The 16,265-nt window shown below is 42.5% G+C and overlaps 1 protein-coding gene across 2 annotated transcripts in view; it reads right to left on the bottom strand.

Annotated features, from left to right (window-relative positions):
* Positions 1-16,265, bottom strand: part of masp1 (MBL associated serine protease 1) — a 69,796-nt gene that overhangs the window by 22,425 nt on the left and 31,106 nt on the right. For both annotated transcript variants that reach the window (XM_031797879.1, XM_020452282.2), the window contains 2 exons: positions 10,880-11,027; positions 9,955-10,076 (listed from right to left, as the gene is read on the bottom strand). In XM_031797879.1, coding sequence (XP_031653739.1) covers positions 9,955-10,076; positions 10,880-11,027 — 270 coding nt within the window. The remainder of the gene's footprint in view (positions 1-9,954; positions 10,077-10,879; positions 11,028-16,265) is intronic.

Here is a 16,265-nt window from a genome sequence, read left to right as displayed (position 1 = left end):
AAGACCTAGTAATATTTTACATCAATAGCAGTCAATATTATTCGTCAACTTATTTTAGCCTCATCTGAAATGTGTAAATTGGGTTTAATTATTTATTTACTAAATACCTAACTAATCATACAGAATTACATATACACAGAATTAATCATACCTTGATTACAAATTATGTCATAAAGGAAAACGTCCTTAGCGGATGGAACAGATATGACAGCTGGTTACACAAAGAAAGGGGGTCTGGGTTTGAGTGAAAGAGCAGGAAGACTGAAGAACAAAGTGAGAAGCGATGTCTCTATCGGGCCGTAGGCAGCTACTTTATCGTAAATACAGAATCTTATGCTTTCTAAATTACCGCCCATTTGGAAAAGGAAAACGCAATAAATATTTACTCTGAGCTGTTGGACGTAGATGCTGGTCGTGTTGGCCAACAGATCTTCCTGTCCTCGGAAGAATGTCTCTGGTGGTGTGGTAAATTAAATACGTTGTAGTAATATCGTTGTGTGGTAGACGGAATACTCTGTCTATTCTTTCCTAGCCCGCGTTTGCAGCTGCTGTTGCTAACTCAACGGCTAGTAGGTATCACTTCTGTAGTGAATAAGAGTTCAAAGTTCATACCATTCGCAACCAAAGCTTACGCTGAGGTTGGCTTCGTTCTGTAGTTATTATCTGAAACCTTCTGATTCATTGTTTAGCTTACTAGCTAGCCAGCTAGCTATATGTCTTAAGCTAATGTGAACTGTTAGCTAGCTGGCTAACTTTAGCTGGCTGGCTCCCTAGCGGATGTTATTATTAGTTTCCCAGAGCTGTTTGCTTTTCTAGTTAGAGCCTAATGTTAGGCATTGTTGGCACTTTGTTCATTGTTGTTTAACTATCTAACGTTATCTGGCTGGCTCGTTAGCTAACGTTACATGACTTGTGTACAACACCCGTTAAATATGGCTGGTGTCAGTAAACATCTGCAAAAAAGTTGCCAGCTGAGCTGTTTAGGCTGTTTTCAAGTTGTCCAGAGGTAAACAAATCATCGGCCAGAGCATCAAGTGTGCACTCCGAGAGTGCTCTGAGATGGGTGGGGCTAAAGCTTAAGAGGGTGTGAACAATGCTGAATGTGTATAGACAAAGAAGATCTCTTCACTCGATAGCAAAACATTCAAAGGCGATTTTCTCAAAAGTGAGTTTACAAGGTGATCAACTTTCAAAGCAGAATTTCTTTCCCATTGTTTCTCAAATGCAGTGTATGTTTCACCATGTTTTACCACCTCTGAGTCTCTACTTTTATCCAATGTCAAAAACACAACTTCACATTTTGCTACATGAGACTGAATCCAGGTGGTGAGTCTCAAATCAGAAAGGCTAAATCTGATTATTATGTAACCGCTCTTTCGGATTGTAATGGGAACCTGGCTAAACCCTGAAGGGATTGACTTCCTCCTCTCTGCCACAACAAATTAATTCAGACACTGGTCTCATTATGGGAAAAAATGCCATCATTGATGCATTTAATCACCATTTTATTTCAGCGGGCTATCTCTTTGAAAGAACTTCTAAGCTTATTCACAATGATATTGGGCTGGATGCTGATAGGGGAAACCTGCTGAATGATCAGAGAAATCACAGTCAAAGCTTTTCTTTAAGACTATTGTTGCGGAAATTCTACATAGGGACATTCGAAGTCAATCTTAAATGAATCATTCTTTATTATCAGCATGGTGGGGAGGTTCCAACCAACTCAATGCACCAAGTACACATGTCGATCAGGAGCAATTCCCGGGTCAGTCCCGTTAGTTCCCTTATATACAGACAAGTTATATTTCCAGGATTTAGCTTATTCATGATTCATAATTAAATAAAGGTTAAGTAAAAATATATAAAATAAATAAGACAGGGCCTTTAACTGCCTATTGAACGTATTGCGTTTGAGTTGTGGACTCCATGTGACTTTAAAAATCACAAAGGACTTAGGTTGATGCATCTGATAATGAGGACCTTACTTCCTAGACTAGATACCATCAAGATCTGGTTTATGCAGATGAATCCGGACATTGACTGAAACGTGGATCTCTGTTATTATCCTTGGTGACCGCTTTTTGACATCTCACACCTGGTCATAAATGTTATGCAGCAAAGGACTGTCTGGCTCTCTAGTATGAACCAAAGGAATATCTTTGTTCAGACTTTTGCCAGCCAAAAACTCTAACGTCCAAAAAGGTAACTTTGGAACAATATTTCTAACATCCAAATGGGGGAAATGGTCAGTGAGTAGATGTAGAAATATAATGTCATATTGTGAGGTCATTAGAAAGGTTAGAAAGGAAATATTGTAATTTGAAAAGTATTTAAAGGTATGAAGTCTCCATCCAATACGTTGTGTAGACAATGTGAAAAATGACGAAGACATTTGTGTTAATATGGGAATGTGATTTCAGGAGCCATAAGAGAATATGCCAAAGATATGATTAGATGTTAAGTAGCCACATCCTGAGTGAGGTCAGAAGAATGTGTCAGAAGGACGTAGCCGTCCCCTTTTGCCAGAGTGCTTAAAAGGACTGGCTAAGAATAAACATCAGACCAGAAAGACATGAGACTGTGGTCCACACGTTTAAATGGTTAGAAGAACTTAATCTCAACACGAGGTGAAGAAAATTAATTTGCCAGACCACCGCCAGGCTGCAGTTTCGTGTGTAAAGTGGTTTGGAACTTTGACCATCTTACCTGAGGAAGAGGAGAAGAAAACTCTCCTCTCAGACAATCACTGGTACAGCTAATTAGCTGTTCTTAGGAAACAGCCCATTGGAGACTGGACAACTAAGAAGAAGGACATTGTGACCTCTGGTGGACAATCAGAGCATGTACAAGTGGCCCACAGGAAAGGCTCACCAAACCAACATTCTTCCGGATGGGGGCTAGTTCTGACAGAGAAACGGCGAACGGCATTCACACGTAAATACATTCATTATATTTTCCAAACGTATATCCACAATCATGTCCCTTTCTCTCACTCTTTTCCCCACCCCCTCTCCATATGTGTAACAAGCCGTCATATCTTGTCAGTCCACTAGGGACCTTTGTCTCATGTAAGTGTATTCTGTGTTATTATTTAGTTAGTTAGTAAATAAATAATTAAACCAATGTGTGTAGGACTGAATGATGAGCAAAGCTGGGGTTCTTGCAGATCCAAGAAGATTACAACTGTTCAGAATGAGATTGATATGAGGTAATGATTAATAAGTGACTTATTGATATAACTTATACATCTTCTAGAGTTTAATTCAGGAGATGGTAACTCGTTTAACTTCTTATGGATAGGGGGCAGCATTTTCAAATTTGGATGAAAAGCGTGCCCAGAGTAAACTGCCTCCTACTCAGTCCCAGGTGCTAATATATGCATGTTATTAGTAGTATCGGATAGAAAACACTCTGAAGTTTATAAAACTGTTTGAATGATGTCTGTGAGTATAACAGAACTCAAATGGGGCGGCAGGGTAGCCTAGTGGTTAGAGCGTTGGACTATTAACCGAAAGGTTGCAAGTTCAAATCCCTGAGCTGACATGGTACAAAATCTGTCGCTCTGCCCCTGAACAGGCAGTTAACCCACTGTTCCTAGGCCGTCATTGCAAATAAGAATTTGTTCTTAACTGACTTGCCTAGTAAAATAAAGGTAAAGAAATAAATAAAATCCAACCAGGAAGTGGGAAATCTGAGGTTTGTAGGTTTTCAACTCAGCCCCTATTGCAAATACAATGGGATATGGGTCATCTTGTACTTCCTAAGGTTTCCAATAGATGTCAACAGTCTTTAGAACATTGTTTCAGGCTTCTACTGTGACGTGTGGTCATGAGAACGTTACCTCTCGTTCCATTGCTTATCTACAGACAAAATTAATTCTCCGGTTGGGACATTATTGAACATTTATGATAAAAACATCCTAAAGATTGATTCTATACATCGTTTGATTTGTTTCTACGATCAGTAATATAACTTTTTGGAATTTTCATCCGACATTTCCGCTGGACTTGCCCGCCTTGTGAGTTTCGATTTGTTTACTATAAACGCCCTAACAAAAGGAGGAATTTGGACATAAATTATGGACTTTATGGAACAAAGCAAACTTTTATTGTGGAACTGGGATTCCTGGGAGTGCATTCTAACGAAGATCATCAAAGGTAAGTGAATATTTATAATGCCATTTCTGACTTATGCTGACTCCAACATGGCGGATATATTCTTGGGTTGTGTATGTCGTCTGAGCACCGTACTCAGATTATTGCATGGTTTGCTTTTTCCGTAAAGTTTTTTTGGAAATCTGACACAGCGTTTGCATTAAGGAGAAGTATATCTTTAAATTTGTGAATAACACTTGCATCTTTGATTAATGTTTATTATGAGTATTTCTGTGATTTGATGTGGAAATTCTGTGCAAATTCACGGGATGTTTTGGAGGCAAAGCCAACGCCAGTAGGGATGACAAAGCATTTACAGGTGCCATAATTCTGTCCTGCTCGAGCATACTAAATGTAACGAGTACTTGTGTGTCAGGGAAAATGTAAGGAGTAAAAAGTACATACATTTTCTTCAGGAATGTAGTGGAGTAAAAGTAAAAGTTGTCAAAAAATATAAATAGCAAAAAATATAAGTACAGATACCCCAAAAAACTACTTAAGTAGTACTTAAAAGTATTTTTACTTCAGTACTTTATACAACTGGAAATCAGCTCTTGTACTGCCACTCCATAATGGCGTGGATAGTAGTGATATTAATAATTATCACCCCATATGAAGGCAATTACGGACTACAAAAAGAAAACCAGCCACGTCATGGACATCGACATCTTGCTTCCAGACAAATCACACAACTTCTTTGCCAGGGATAATACAGTGCAACCGACGCCGCCCCCTACCAAGGAGTGCAGGCCCCCCAGACATGAGTAAGACATTTAAACGTGTTTAACCTCACAAGGTTCCCGGCCCAGATGGCATCCCTAGCCGCTTCCTCCGAGCATGTGCTGACCAGCTGGCTGGTGTGTTTACGGACATATTCAATCTCTCCCTATCTCTCCCTGCTATCCCCACATGCTTCAAGATGGCCACCATTGATCCTGTAACCAAGAAGGCAAAGATAACTGAACTAAATTACTATCACTCACTTCTGTCATCATGAAGTGCTTTGAGAGACTAGTCAAGGATAATATCCCCTCCACCTTACCTGCCACCCTAGACCCACTTCAATATGCATACCGCCCAAAAAGGTCCACAGACGATGCAATAGCCATCACACTGCACACCGCTCTATCCCATCTGGACAAGAGGAATACCTATGTACAGTGCCTTGCGAAAGTATTCGGCCCCCTTGAACTTTGCGACCTTTTGCCACATTTCAGGCTTCAAACATAAAGATATAAAACTGTATTTTTTTGTGAAGAATCAACAACAAGTGGGACACAATCATGAAGTGGAACGACATTTATTGGATATTTCAAACTTTTTTAACAAATCAAAAACTGAAACATTGGGCGTGCAAAATTATTCAGCCCCTTTACTTTCAGTGCTGCAAACTCTCTCCAGAAGTTCAGTGAGGATCTCTGAATGATCCAATGTTGACCTAAATGACTAATGATGATAAATACAATCTACCTGTGTGTAATCAAGTCTCCGTATAAATGCACCTGCACTGTGATAGTCTCAGAGGTCCGTTAAAAGCGCAGAGAGCATCATGAAGAACAAGGAACACACCAGGCAGGTCCGAGATACTGTTGTGAAGATGTTAAAAGCCGGATTTGGATACAAAAAGATTTCCCAAGCTTTAAACATCCCAAGGAGCACTGTGCAAGCGATAATATTGAAATGGAAGGAGTATCAGACCACTACAAATCTACCAAGACCTGGCCGTCCCTCTAAACTTTCAGCTCATACAAGGAGAAGACTGATCAGAGATGCAGCCAAGAGGCCCATGATCACTCTGGATGAACTGCAGAGATCTACAGCTGAGGTGGGAGACTCTGTCCATAGGACAACAATCAGTCGTATATTGCACAAATCTGGCCTTTATGGAAGAGTGGCAAGAAGAAAGCCATTTCTTAAAGATATCCATAAAAAGTGTCGTTTAAAGTTTGCCACAAGCCACCTGGGAGACACACCAACCATGTGGAAGAAGGTGCTCTGGTCAGATGAAACCAAAATTGAACTTTTTGGCAACAATGCAAAACGTTATGTTTGGCGTAAAAGCAACACAGCTCATCACCCTGACCATACCATCCCCACTGTCAAACATGGTGGTGGCAGCATCATGGTTTGGGCCTGCTTTTCTTCAGCAGGGACAGGGAAGATGGTTAAAATTGATGGGAAGATGGATGGAGCCAAATACAGGACCATTCTGGAAGAAAACCTGATGGAGTCTGCAAAAGACCTGAGACTGGGACGGAGATTTGTCTTCCAACAAGACAATGATCCAAAACATAAAGCAAAATCTACAATGGAATGGTTCAAAAATAAACATATCCAGGTGTTAGAATGGCCAAGTCAAAGTCCAGACCTGAATCCAATCAAGAATCTGTGGAAAGAACTGAAAACTGCTGTTCACAAATGCTCTCCATCCAACCTCACTGAGCTCGAGCTGTTTTGCAAGGAGGAATGGGAAAAAATGTCAGTCTCTCGATGTGCAAAACTGATAGAGACATACCCCAAGCGACTTACAGCTGTAATTGCAGCAAAAGGTGGCGCTACAAAGTATTAATTTAAGGGGGCACGCCCAATTTTTCTGTTTTTGATTTGTTAAAAAAGTTTGAAATATCCAATAAATGTCGTTCCACTTCATGATTGTGTCCCACTTGTTGTTGATTCTTCACAAAAAAATACAGTTTTATATCTTTATGTTTGAAGCCTGAAATGTGGCAAAAGGTCGCAAAGTTCAAGGGGGCCGAATACTTTCGCAAGGCACTGTAAGAATGCTGTTCATTGACTAAGGCTCATTCAACACCATAGTACACTCCAAGCTTATCATTAAGCTTGAGGCCCTGGGTGTCAACCCCGCTCTGTGCAATTGGGTCCTGGACTTTCTGATGGGATAACTCTTTCTGAGTTGGCCATCTCCACTTCGCTGATCCTCAACACTGAGGCCCACAAGGGTGCGTGCTCAGCCCCCTCCTGTACTCCCCGTTCACCCATGACTGCGTGGCCATCCAACTCAATCATCAAGTTAGCCGACGACACAACAGAAGTGGGGAAGTCCCTTGAGAAAATCCTGTCAGGCTGTACCACCGCCTGGTACGGCAACTGCACCACCCACAACTGCAAGGCACTCCAGAGGGTGGTGTTGTCTGCACAAAGCATCACCAGTGGCAAACTACCTGCCATCCAGGACACCTACAGCACCAGATGTCAAAGGAAAGCCAAAAAGGACAACAACCACCCGAGCATTGTCTGTTCACCCTGCTACCATCCATAAGGCGAGGTCAGTACTTAACTGACTTGCCTAGTTCAATAAAGGTATTCAAAAAACAGAGAGACTGAAAAACAGCTTCTATCTCAAGGCCATCAGACTGTTAAACAGCCATCACTAACACAGAGAGGCTGCAGCCTATATACAGACTCGAAATCACTGGTCCCTTTCATAAATGGATCACTAGTCACTTTAATAATGTTTACATATCTTACATTACTCATCTCATACGTACAGTCGTGGCCAACAGTTTTGAGAATGACACAAATATTAATTTCCACAAAGTTTGCTGATTCAGTGTCTAGATATTTTTGTCAGATGTTACTATGGAATACTGAAGTTTATTTACAAGCATTTCAAAAGTGTCAAAGGCTTTTATTGATAATTGCATGAAGTTGATGCAAAGATTCAATATTTGCAATGTTGATCCTTCTTTTTCAAGACCCCAGCAATACCCCCTGGCATGCTGTCAATTCATTTCTGGGCTACATCCTGACTGATGGTAGCCCATTCTTGCATAATCAATGCTTGGAGTTTGTCAGAATTCGTGGGTTTTTGTTTGTCCACCCGCCTCTTGAGGATTGACCACAAGTTCTCAATGGGATTATAAGGTCTGGGGAGTTTCCTGGCCATGGACCCAAAATATTGATGTTTTTTTCCCCGAGCCACTTAGTTATCACTTTTTCCTTATGGTGAGGTGTTCCGTCATGCTGGAAAAGGCATTGTTCGTCACCAAACTGTTCCTGGATGGTTAGGAGAAGTTGCTCTCGGAGGATGTGTTGGTACCATGCTTTATTCATGGCTGTGTTCTTAGGCAAAATTGTGAGTGAGCCCACTCCCTTGGCTGAGAAGCAACCCCACACGAACGATCTCAGGATGCTTTACTGTTCTCTTCTTTGCTGCCCTTCTTGACACCAGGCCATCCTCCAAAAGTCTTTGCCTCACTGTGCGTGCAGATGCACTCACACCTGCCTGCTGCCATTCCTGAGCAAGCTCTGTACTGCTGGTGCCCCGATCCCACAGCTGAATCAACTTTAGGAGACGGTCCTGGACTTTCTTGGGCGCACTGAAGCCTTCTTCACAACAATTGAACTGCTCTCCTTAAAGTTCTTGATGATCCGATAAATGGTTGATTTAGGTGCAATCTTACTGGCAGCAATATCCTTGCCTGTGAAGCCCTTTTTGTGCAAAGCAATGATGAAGGCATGTGTTTCCTTGCAGGTAACCATGGTTGACAGAGGAAGAACAATAATTCCAAGCTCCACCCTCCTTTTGAAGCTTCCAGTCTGTTTTTCAAACTCAAACAGCATGACAGAGTGATCTCCAGCCTTGTCCTCATCAACACTTACACCTGTGTTAACGAGAGAATTACTGACATGATGTCAGCTGGTCCTTTTGTGGCAGGGCTGAAATGCAGTGGACATGTTTTTGGGGGGATTCAGTACATTTGCATGGCAAAGAGGGACTTTTAAATTAATTGCAATTCATCTGATCACTCTTCATAACATTCTGGAGTATATGCAAATTGCCATCATACAAAACTGAGGAAGCAGACTGTGAAAATTAATATTTGTGTCCTTCTCAAAGCTTTTGGCCAAGACTGTATACTGTATTTTATACCATCTATTACATCTTGCCCATGCAGCTCGGTCATTGCTCATCCATATATTTATATATCTTTTTCCATCCCATTAGAATTGTGTGTATTAGGTAGTTGTTGTTGAATTGTTAAATTACTTGTTAGATATTACTGCACTGTCGGAACTAGAAGCACAAGCATTTCGCTACACTCGCATTAACATCTGCTAACCATGTGTATGTGATCAATCAAATTTGATTTGATTTTTCTAGCTAATATTCTTGAATCCTTGGTAAATGTACAACATTGTTCTTTCTTATCTAAGAAATGTATTTTGAATGAAAACCAATCAGGTTTTAGGCTTTAGCATAGCACTCTGACAGCAACCACTATAGTTGTTAGTGATCCTGTTGCTTTAGACACTAAAATCAAATGTATTGCTTTGTTTTTGGACCTGTCAAAAGTTGTTGATACTGTTGATCATGCAAATTTATTGTCCTGAGATGGTTTGGGATGAGTTGGACCACAGAGTGAAGGAAAAGCAGCCAACAAGTGCTCAGCATATGTGGGAACTGCTTCAAGACTGTTGGAAAAGCATTTCAGGTGAAGCTGGTTGAGAGAATGCCAAGAGTGTACAAAGCTGTCATCAAGGCAAAGGCTACTTTGAAGAACCTTGAATAATTTGTTTTACACTTTTTTGGTTACTACATGATTCCATATGTGTTATTTCATAGTTTTGATGTATTCACTATTATTCTATAATGTCCAAACTTTTGACTGGTACTGTCAAACATGCAGATTGATATCTTCAAGAGTATAGTTTTTCTCATCATGGTGACTGGGTGGTTGCCAGATGGTCATTCCTTCATATAAATAAAGAGTATTGTTACAGTGGAGAACAAGACTTTAACAAGAGTGTTTGGTCCCAACCTGTCTGTCAGTCTCACCCTTATCAGTCTGTATCCTGGGTCACAGGAAACCAGGATGTGGTCTTTGAAGGAGTACTGGATCTGGACCGGATCCAGCTGGCCATAGAGGGGCTTCACAGGGACGGGACAATGACTCCTTCCTGAAAACAAACAGGATACAGGCTAGATAATTAGACCAGGAAACGATTTATTTGCTTACAACGGACTTCATTAATTCATTGATTATTTAAGATATTACAGTTTTATAATTTCCATTGTTGTATTCTACTTGTATTGCATTGTGTTCATTTCCACATGTTTTGTTGGGGTGGCTAGACCAAAACCATCAGTGAAGTGGTATTTTTTTTCAGAAATCCTGGTTGGACGACTCTGAATTTTCAGCTTATTCTCTCTAGTGTTCTAGGAATGTTCTGGAAAACCATGGAATTTTGTGAAAGTTACAAGAATTTTAGAAAACACAGAGGAAAACACAAAACACAGGCTAGAACGATAAAAAGTTCACCTATGGCAGGGCTGCCCAATTCCAGTCCTGGAGAGCAGAAAAATACTTCTGGTTCTTGTTTCTACCTGGTAGTCAATTGCACTCACCTGCTGTCCCAGGTCTGAATCAGTCCCTGATTAGAAGGAGAGGATGAAAAACAGAAGTGTTTCGGCCCTCCAGAATCGGAATTGGGCAGCCTTGCCCTATGGGGACAAGCCGAAAAACCCTCTGAGTGTACCGAATGTACGTAATGCCTATCCCAACCCTTTTAGATGTACATGGTTGGGAGAAGTCATGGGCCCTGGTCAAAAATAGAGCACTAGTGATTAGGGTGCAATTTGATACGCAACTAATGTTTCCCCTTCTTCCTTCACACAAATGAAGACATTCAACAGAGTTAAAAACGTTGCATTTTTGGAAAAGTGGACACAATGACATATGAATATTTAGAGTGAGGCTGACCTGAAGAGGTGTAGGAGAGCCTCCAGCCGATGTTCTCTCCAGAGTTATCACTGTGGAAGAACACCTGGACCTTGTTGCTCTCTGTCTGGATCTTGCCTGGTGGCCGGTCACCACAGAACGGACCATACTCCTTCTCTCCAGCCTGGATCTGCAGGTCAAACACACCACCACTTCATCATCATCATCATCATAATTTATACAGTGCTTTTCAAAGAATCTCAAAGCGCTTCAAAGCACAAAAAATACACGTAATATAGAAAAACAACATCACAACATCATGAGATGGACAGTCATTAGAAGGTTCATGCCTTGAGTGGTCATCTGAGGGAGGTGGTCAAGCGGGGAGAGAAAGTCCGGATGCAGGCAGGAAAGTCCGGATGCAGGTCTCATCAAGGTGTCTCACTTTTATCATGACCATCATCATAGTCGTCATCACTACAATCATCACTGTCATGGTCATCGATCCTCCTCCTCTTCATCTCATTATCATCATTACTACACAACCCCATGACCAAATACCCTACCCAAACCCTTCCAAAGAAACACTAATACAGTAATTCAATCAGCTTTGGCTTGCAGTCACTCCCTCCCAAGTCTCCTTCAGTGTAAGTTGATTAATTGTGCGCACGTTGTGAGGCGACATTGACTGGCTCGGTTGTAAAATCTAAGCGTTCCAGAATTTCCAAAGCTGTGGCTGTGGCTGAGGGTGATGGTGGGAAAGCCCAATGTAAACCCTGTCTGACTTGGCCATGGTCTGGCCTGGGCTAGCCTGGTCTGGTTGGTTATTCTTGGCGAATGGTATAACAGCTTTTAGGAGCAGAGGCTAAGCCAGCTGTGTGTGTGTGTGTGTGTGTGTGTGTGTGCTGCCCACTGATGCTGAAACATTGGCCGGGATTTTATCACCTACATTTTTTTGAAAGGTTTGGCTAAATTGGCTCACATATACTGTATACAGATCAGTGGGTCAACAAATGTATGTCAATTGCCTTCACATGGTAATTAAATGATAAACTGTGGTAGTGAATGGCTGTTGTTTAAAGATAAATGATGTACCTAAATCTTAGTTTGAACGTTTGGTATGACCAGTTCAGTTCAGTATATCTTCATTGTCCCAGAAGTGCCATTTGAGTTAAATATACAAAGCTCAAAAAAATAAAGGGAACACTAAAACAACACAATGTAACTCCAAGTCAATCACACTTCTGTGAAATCAAACTGTCCACTTAGGAAGCAACACTGATTGACAATACATTTCACATGCTGTTGTGCAAATGGAATAGACAACTGGTGGAAATTATAGGCAATTAGCAAGACACCCCCAATAAAGGAGTGGTTCTGCAGGTGGTGACCACAGACCACTTCTCAGTTCCTATGCTTCCTGGCTGATGTTTTGGTCACTTTTGAATGCTGGCGGTGCTTTCACTCTCGTGGTAGCATGAGACGGAGTCTAAAACCCACACAAGTGGCTCAGGTAGTGCAGCTCATCCAGGATGGCACATCAATGCGAGCTGTGGCAAGACGGTTTGCTGTGTCTGTCAGCGTAGTGTCCAGAGGATGGAGGCGCTACCAGGAGACAGGCCAGTACATCAGGAGACGTGGAGGAGGCCGTAGGAGGGCAACAACCCAGCAGCAGGACCGCTACCTCCGCCTTTGTGCAAGGAGGAGCAGGAGGAGCACTGCCAGAGCCCTGCAAAATGACCTCCAGCAGTCTACAAATGTGCATGTGTCTGCTCAAACTGTCAGAAACAGACTCCATGAGGGTGGTATGAGGGCCCGACGTCCACAGGTGGGGGTTGTGCTTACAGCCCAACACCGTGCAGGACGTTTTTCATTTGCCAGAGAACACCAAGATTGGCCCTGTGCTCTTCACAGATGAAAGCAAGTTCACACTGAGCACATGTGACAGACGTGACAGAGTCTGGAGACGCCGTGGAGAACGTTCTGCTGCCTCCAACATCCTCCAGCATGACCGGTTTGGAGGTGGGTCAGTCATGGTGTGGGGTGGCATTTCTTTGGGGGGGCTGCACAGGCCCTCCATGTGCTCGCCAGAGGTATCCTGACTGCCATTAGGTACCGAGATGAGATCCTCAGACCCCTTGTGAGACCATATGCTGGTGCGGTTGGCCCTGGGTTCCTCCTAATGCAAGACAATGCTAGACCTCATATGGCTGGCGTGTGTCAGCAGTTCCTGCAAGAGGAAGGCATTGATGCTATGGACTGGCCTGCCCGTTCCCCAGACCTGAATCCAATTGAGCACATCTGGGACATCATGTCTCGCTCCATATTGCACCACAGACTGTCCAGGAGTTGGCCTCATCAGGAGCATGCCCAGGCGTTGTAGGGAGGTCATACAGGCACGTGGAGGCCACACACACTACTGAGCCTAATTTTGACTTGTTTTAAGGACATTACATCAAAGTTGGATCAACCTGTAGTGTGGTTTTCCACTTTAATTTTGAGTGTGACTCCAAATCCAGACCTCCATGGGTTGATAAATTTGATTTCCATTGATAATTTTTGTGTGATTTGTATTTAAAAAAAAAAGTATTTAATAAGAATATTTAATTCATTCAGATCTAGGATGTGTTATTTTAGTGTTCCCTTTATTTTTTGAGCAGTGTATAAAAGCAGGTATAAATAACACAATATAAAATCATATAATGCCACAACATTGGAAAGGTGCAAGTACGATAAGCAGTGGTGTAAAGTACTTAAGTCGTCTTTTGGGGTATCTGTACTTACCTATTTAGATTTTGACCATTTTTATTTTTACTTCACAAGATTTCTAAAGAAAATTATGTACTTTTTACTCCATACATTTTTCCTGACACCCAAAAGTACTTTTTACATTTTTAATGCCTAGCAGGACAGGAAAATTGTGAAATTCACGCACTAATCAAGAGAACATTGTCACGTTTTATCAAGGTGGGTGGAATCAGGCGCAGAGAGCAGGTTTCAGTGATTCGACAGTTTATTCTCCGGCGCACAAAAACACACGGTCAACCCAACCCAACAGGATGAATAATCCAACACAGGATCAAAATAGACCGGAGAATAAAACACAAGTACTACACCAAATGACATGAATACAAAAACAATAAACGTAACACGAAAACCGAAACAGCCTAATACTGGTGCTAAGTAACACATACAGAACAAGGACATAAGGACAATCACCCACAAAACCCAACACCAAACAGGCTACCTAAATATGGTTCCCAATCAGAGACAATGACTAACACTTGCCTCTGATTGAGAACCATATCAGGCCAAACATAGAACTAGACAAACTAGACATGTAACATAGAATGCCCACTCAGCTCACACCCTGACCAACCAAAGCAAACTATGGTCAGGGTGTGACAGTACCCCCCCCCCCAAGGTGCGGACTCCGGCCGCAAAACCTGAACCTATTGGGGAGGGTCTGGGTGGGCATCTGTCTGGTGCTGGACGTGGCCCCCACTTCACCATAGTTTTAGTCCCCCACCTTTTCCGCTTCCGTGGTCTCCGAACCACGGCGACCCTACTTAATGACCCCACTGGACTGAGGGGCAGCTGCTCGGGACAGAGGGGCAGCTGCTCGGGACAGAGGGGCAGCTGCTCGGGACAGAGGGGCTCTGGCGCCTCTGGGCTGAGGGGCTCTGGCGCCTCTGGGCTGAGGGGCGGGAGCTCTGGTAGCGCCGAACAGGCGGGAGACTCCGGCTGCGCTGGAGAGGAGGAAGGCTCTAGCAGCGCCGGAGAGGCGGGAGACACCGGCAGCACTGGAGAGGAGGAAGGCTCCGGCAGCGCTGGACAGGCGGGAGCCCCTGTAAGGATGAGCCAGCCTGGTGCGGGGTTCTGTCACGTTTTATCAAGGTGGGTGGAATCAGGCGCAGAGAGCAGGTTTCAGTGATTCGACAGTTTATTCTCCGGCGTTTAAAAACCCCATCAGTTGTTTGCTCTAAAGCTCAATCTCTCTGTAAATGCCATGTCTGTAGGTCTCTGTGTTTCACTCTCTCTTTGTATATTAACCTCTCTTTTGTTTGAGCACCTCCATAGCACTTTTTCATCACCTGTGAGTATTGTTTTGGTTATGGTGCTTATTTGTTTGCTGGTGGGAAAAGGGGAAACCAAGACAAGTCGCCCATGGGCATTTTTAATTTTTATTTAATTTTTTACCTTTATTTAACTAGGCAAGTCAGTTAAGAACAAATTCTTATTTACAATGACGGCCTAGGAACAGTGGGTTAACTGCCTGTTCAGGAGCAGAACGACAGATTTGTACCTTGTCAGCTAGGGGGTTTGAACTCGCAACCTTTTGGTTAATAGTCCAACGCTCTAACCACTAGGCTACCCTGCCGCCCCTACGGCATACACTACCCGTAGGTAGACTTTGTTAAATACACTAGTTAGAACTGGGCGGACCACCCACTGTATTTTTGGTTAGTTAGTTAGCTGTTGTTAAAGTAGGCTAGTCTAGCTTAGGGGTGTTTTTGAATACTTATTGTTTCTTTCCTTGGGTCCAGCTCAGCCCCTTTTCCTGCTCCCCCCATTACCGTGTGTTTACAAATAAACCTTGAGTTTGACGGTAGATTTAAGTTGTCCTGGTTATTTCGTTCACACTTTTACTTTGTCACTATTATAATTTGCATGAGTTATGTTACGGGTCTCATTACCATCCCCCCCCTAGACTGTCGGGCCAAAAGGGATTCTAACACCAACACACAGGGTGAATAATCCAACACAGGATCAAAATAGGCCGGAGAATAAAACACAAGTACTACACCAAATGACATGAATACAAAAACAATAGACGTAACACGAAAACCGAAACAGCCTAATACTGGTGCTTCGTAACACAGACAGAATAAGGACAATCACCCACAAAACCCAACACCAAACAGGCTACCTAAATATGGTTCCCAATCAGAGAATGACTAACACCTGCCTCTGATTGAGAAACATATCAGGCCAAACATAGAATGCCCACTCAGCTCACACCCTGACCAACCAAAACATACAAAGCAAACTATGGTCAGGGTGTGACAAACATCCCTGGTAATCCCTATTGCCACTGATCTGGAGAACTAACAGACCCACAAAACACATTCTTTGCTGGTGAACTATGTCTGAGTGTTGGAGTGTGCACCTGGCTATCCATACATTAAAAAGCTTTGCTTAATATAAGGAATTTGAAATGATTTATACATACTTTTCATACTTAAGTATATTTAAAACTAAATACTTTTAGAATTTTTGTCAAATTGTACTTTACTGGGTGACTTTCACTTGAGCCATTTTCTACTAAGGTATCTTTACTTTTACTCAAGTATGACAATTGGGTACTTTTTCCACCACTGACGATAAGTGCAAAATGCAAGTAGTGCAAATGTACAAAGGCCAAAAG

The sequence above is a fragment of the Oncorhynchus kisutch genome, linkage group LG19 (genome assembly GCF_002021735.2).
Source record: "Oncorhynchus kisutch isolate 150728-3 linkage group LG19, Okis_V2, whole genome shotgun sequence".
In the NCBI taxonomy this organism is placed as follows: domain Eukaryota; kingdom Metazoa; phylum Chordata; class Actinopteri; order Salmoniformes; family Salmonidae; genus Oncorhynchus; species Oncorhynchus kisutch.
The sequence above is the reverse complement of the archived record's forward strand: the minus strand, read 5'-3'. Positions and strand labels throughout refer to the sequence as shown.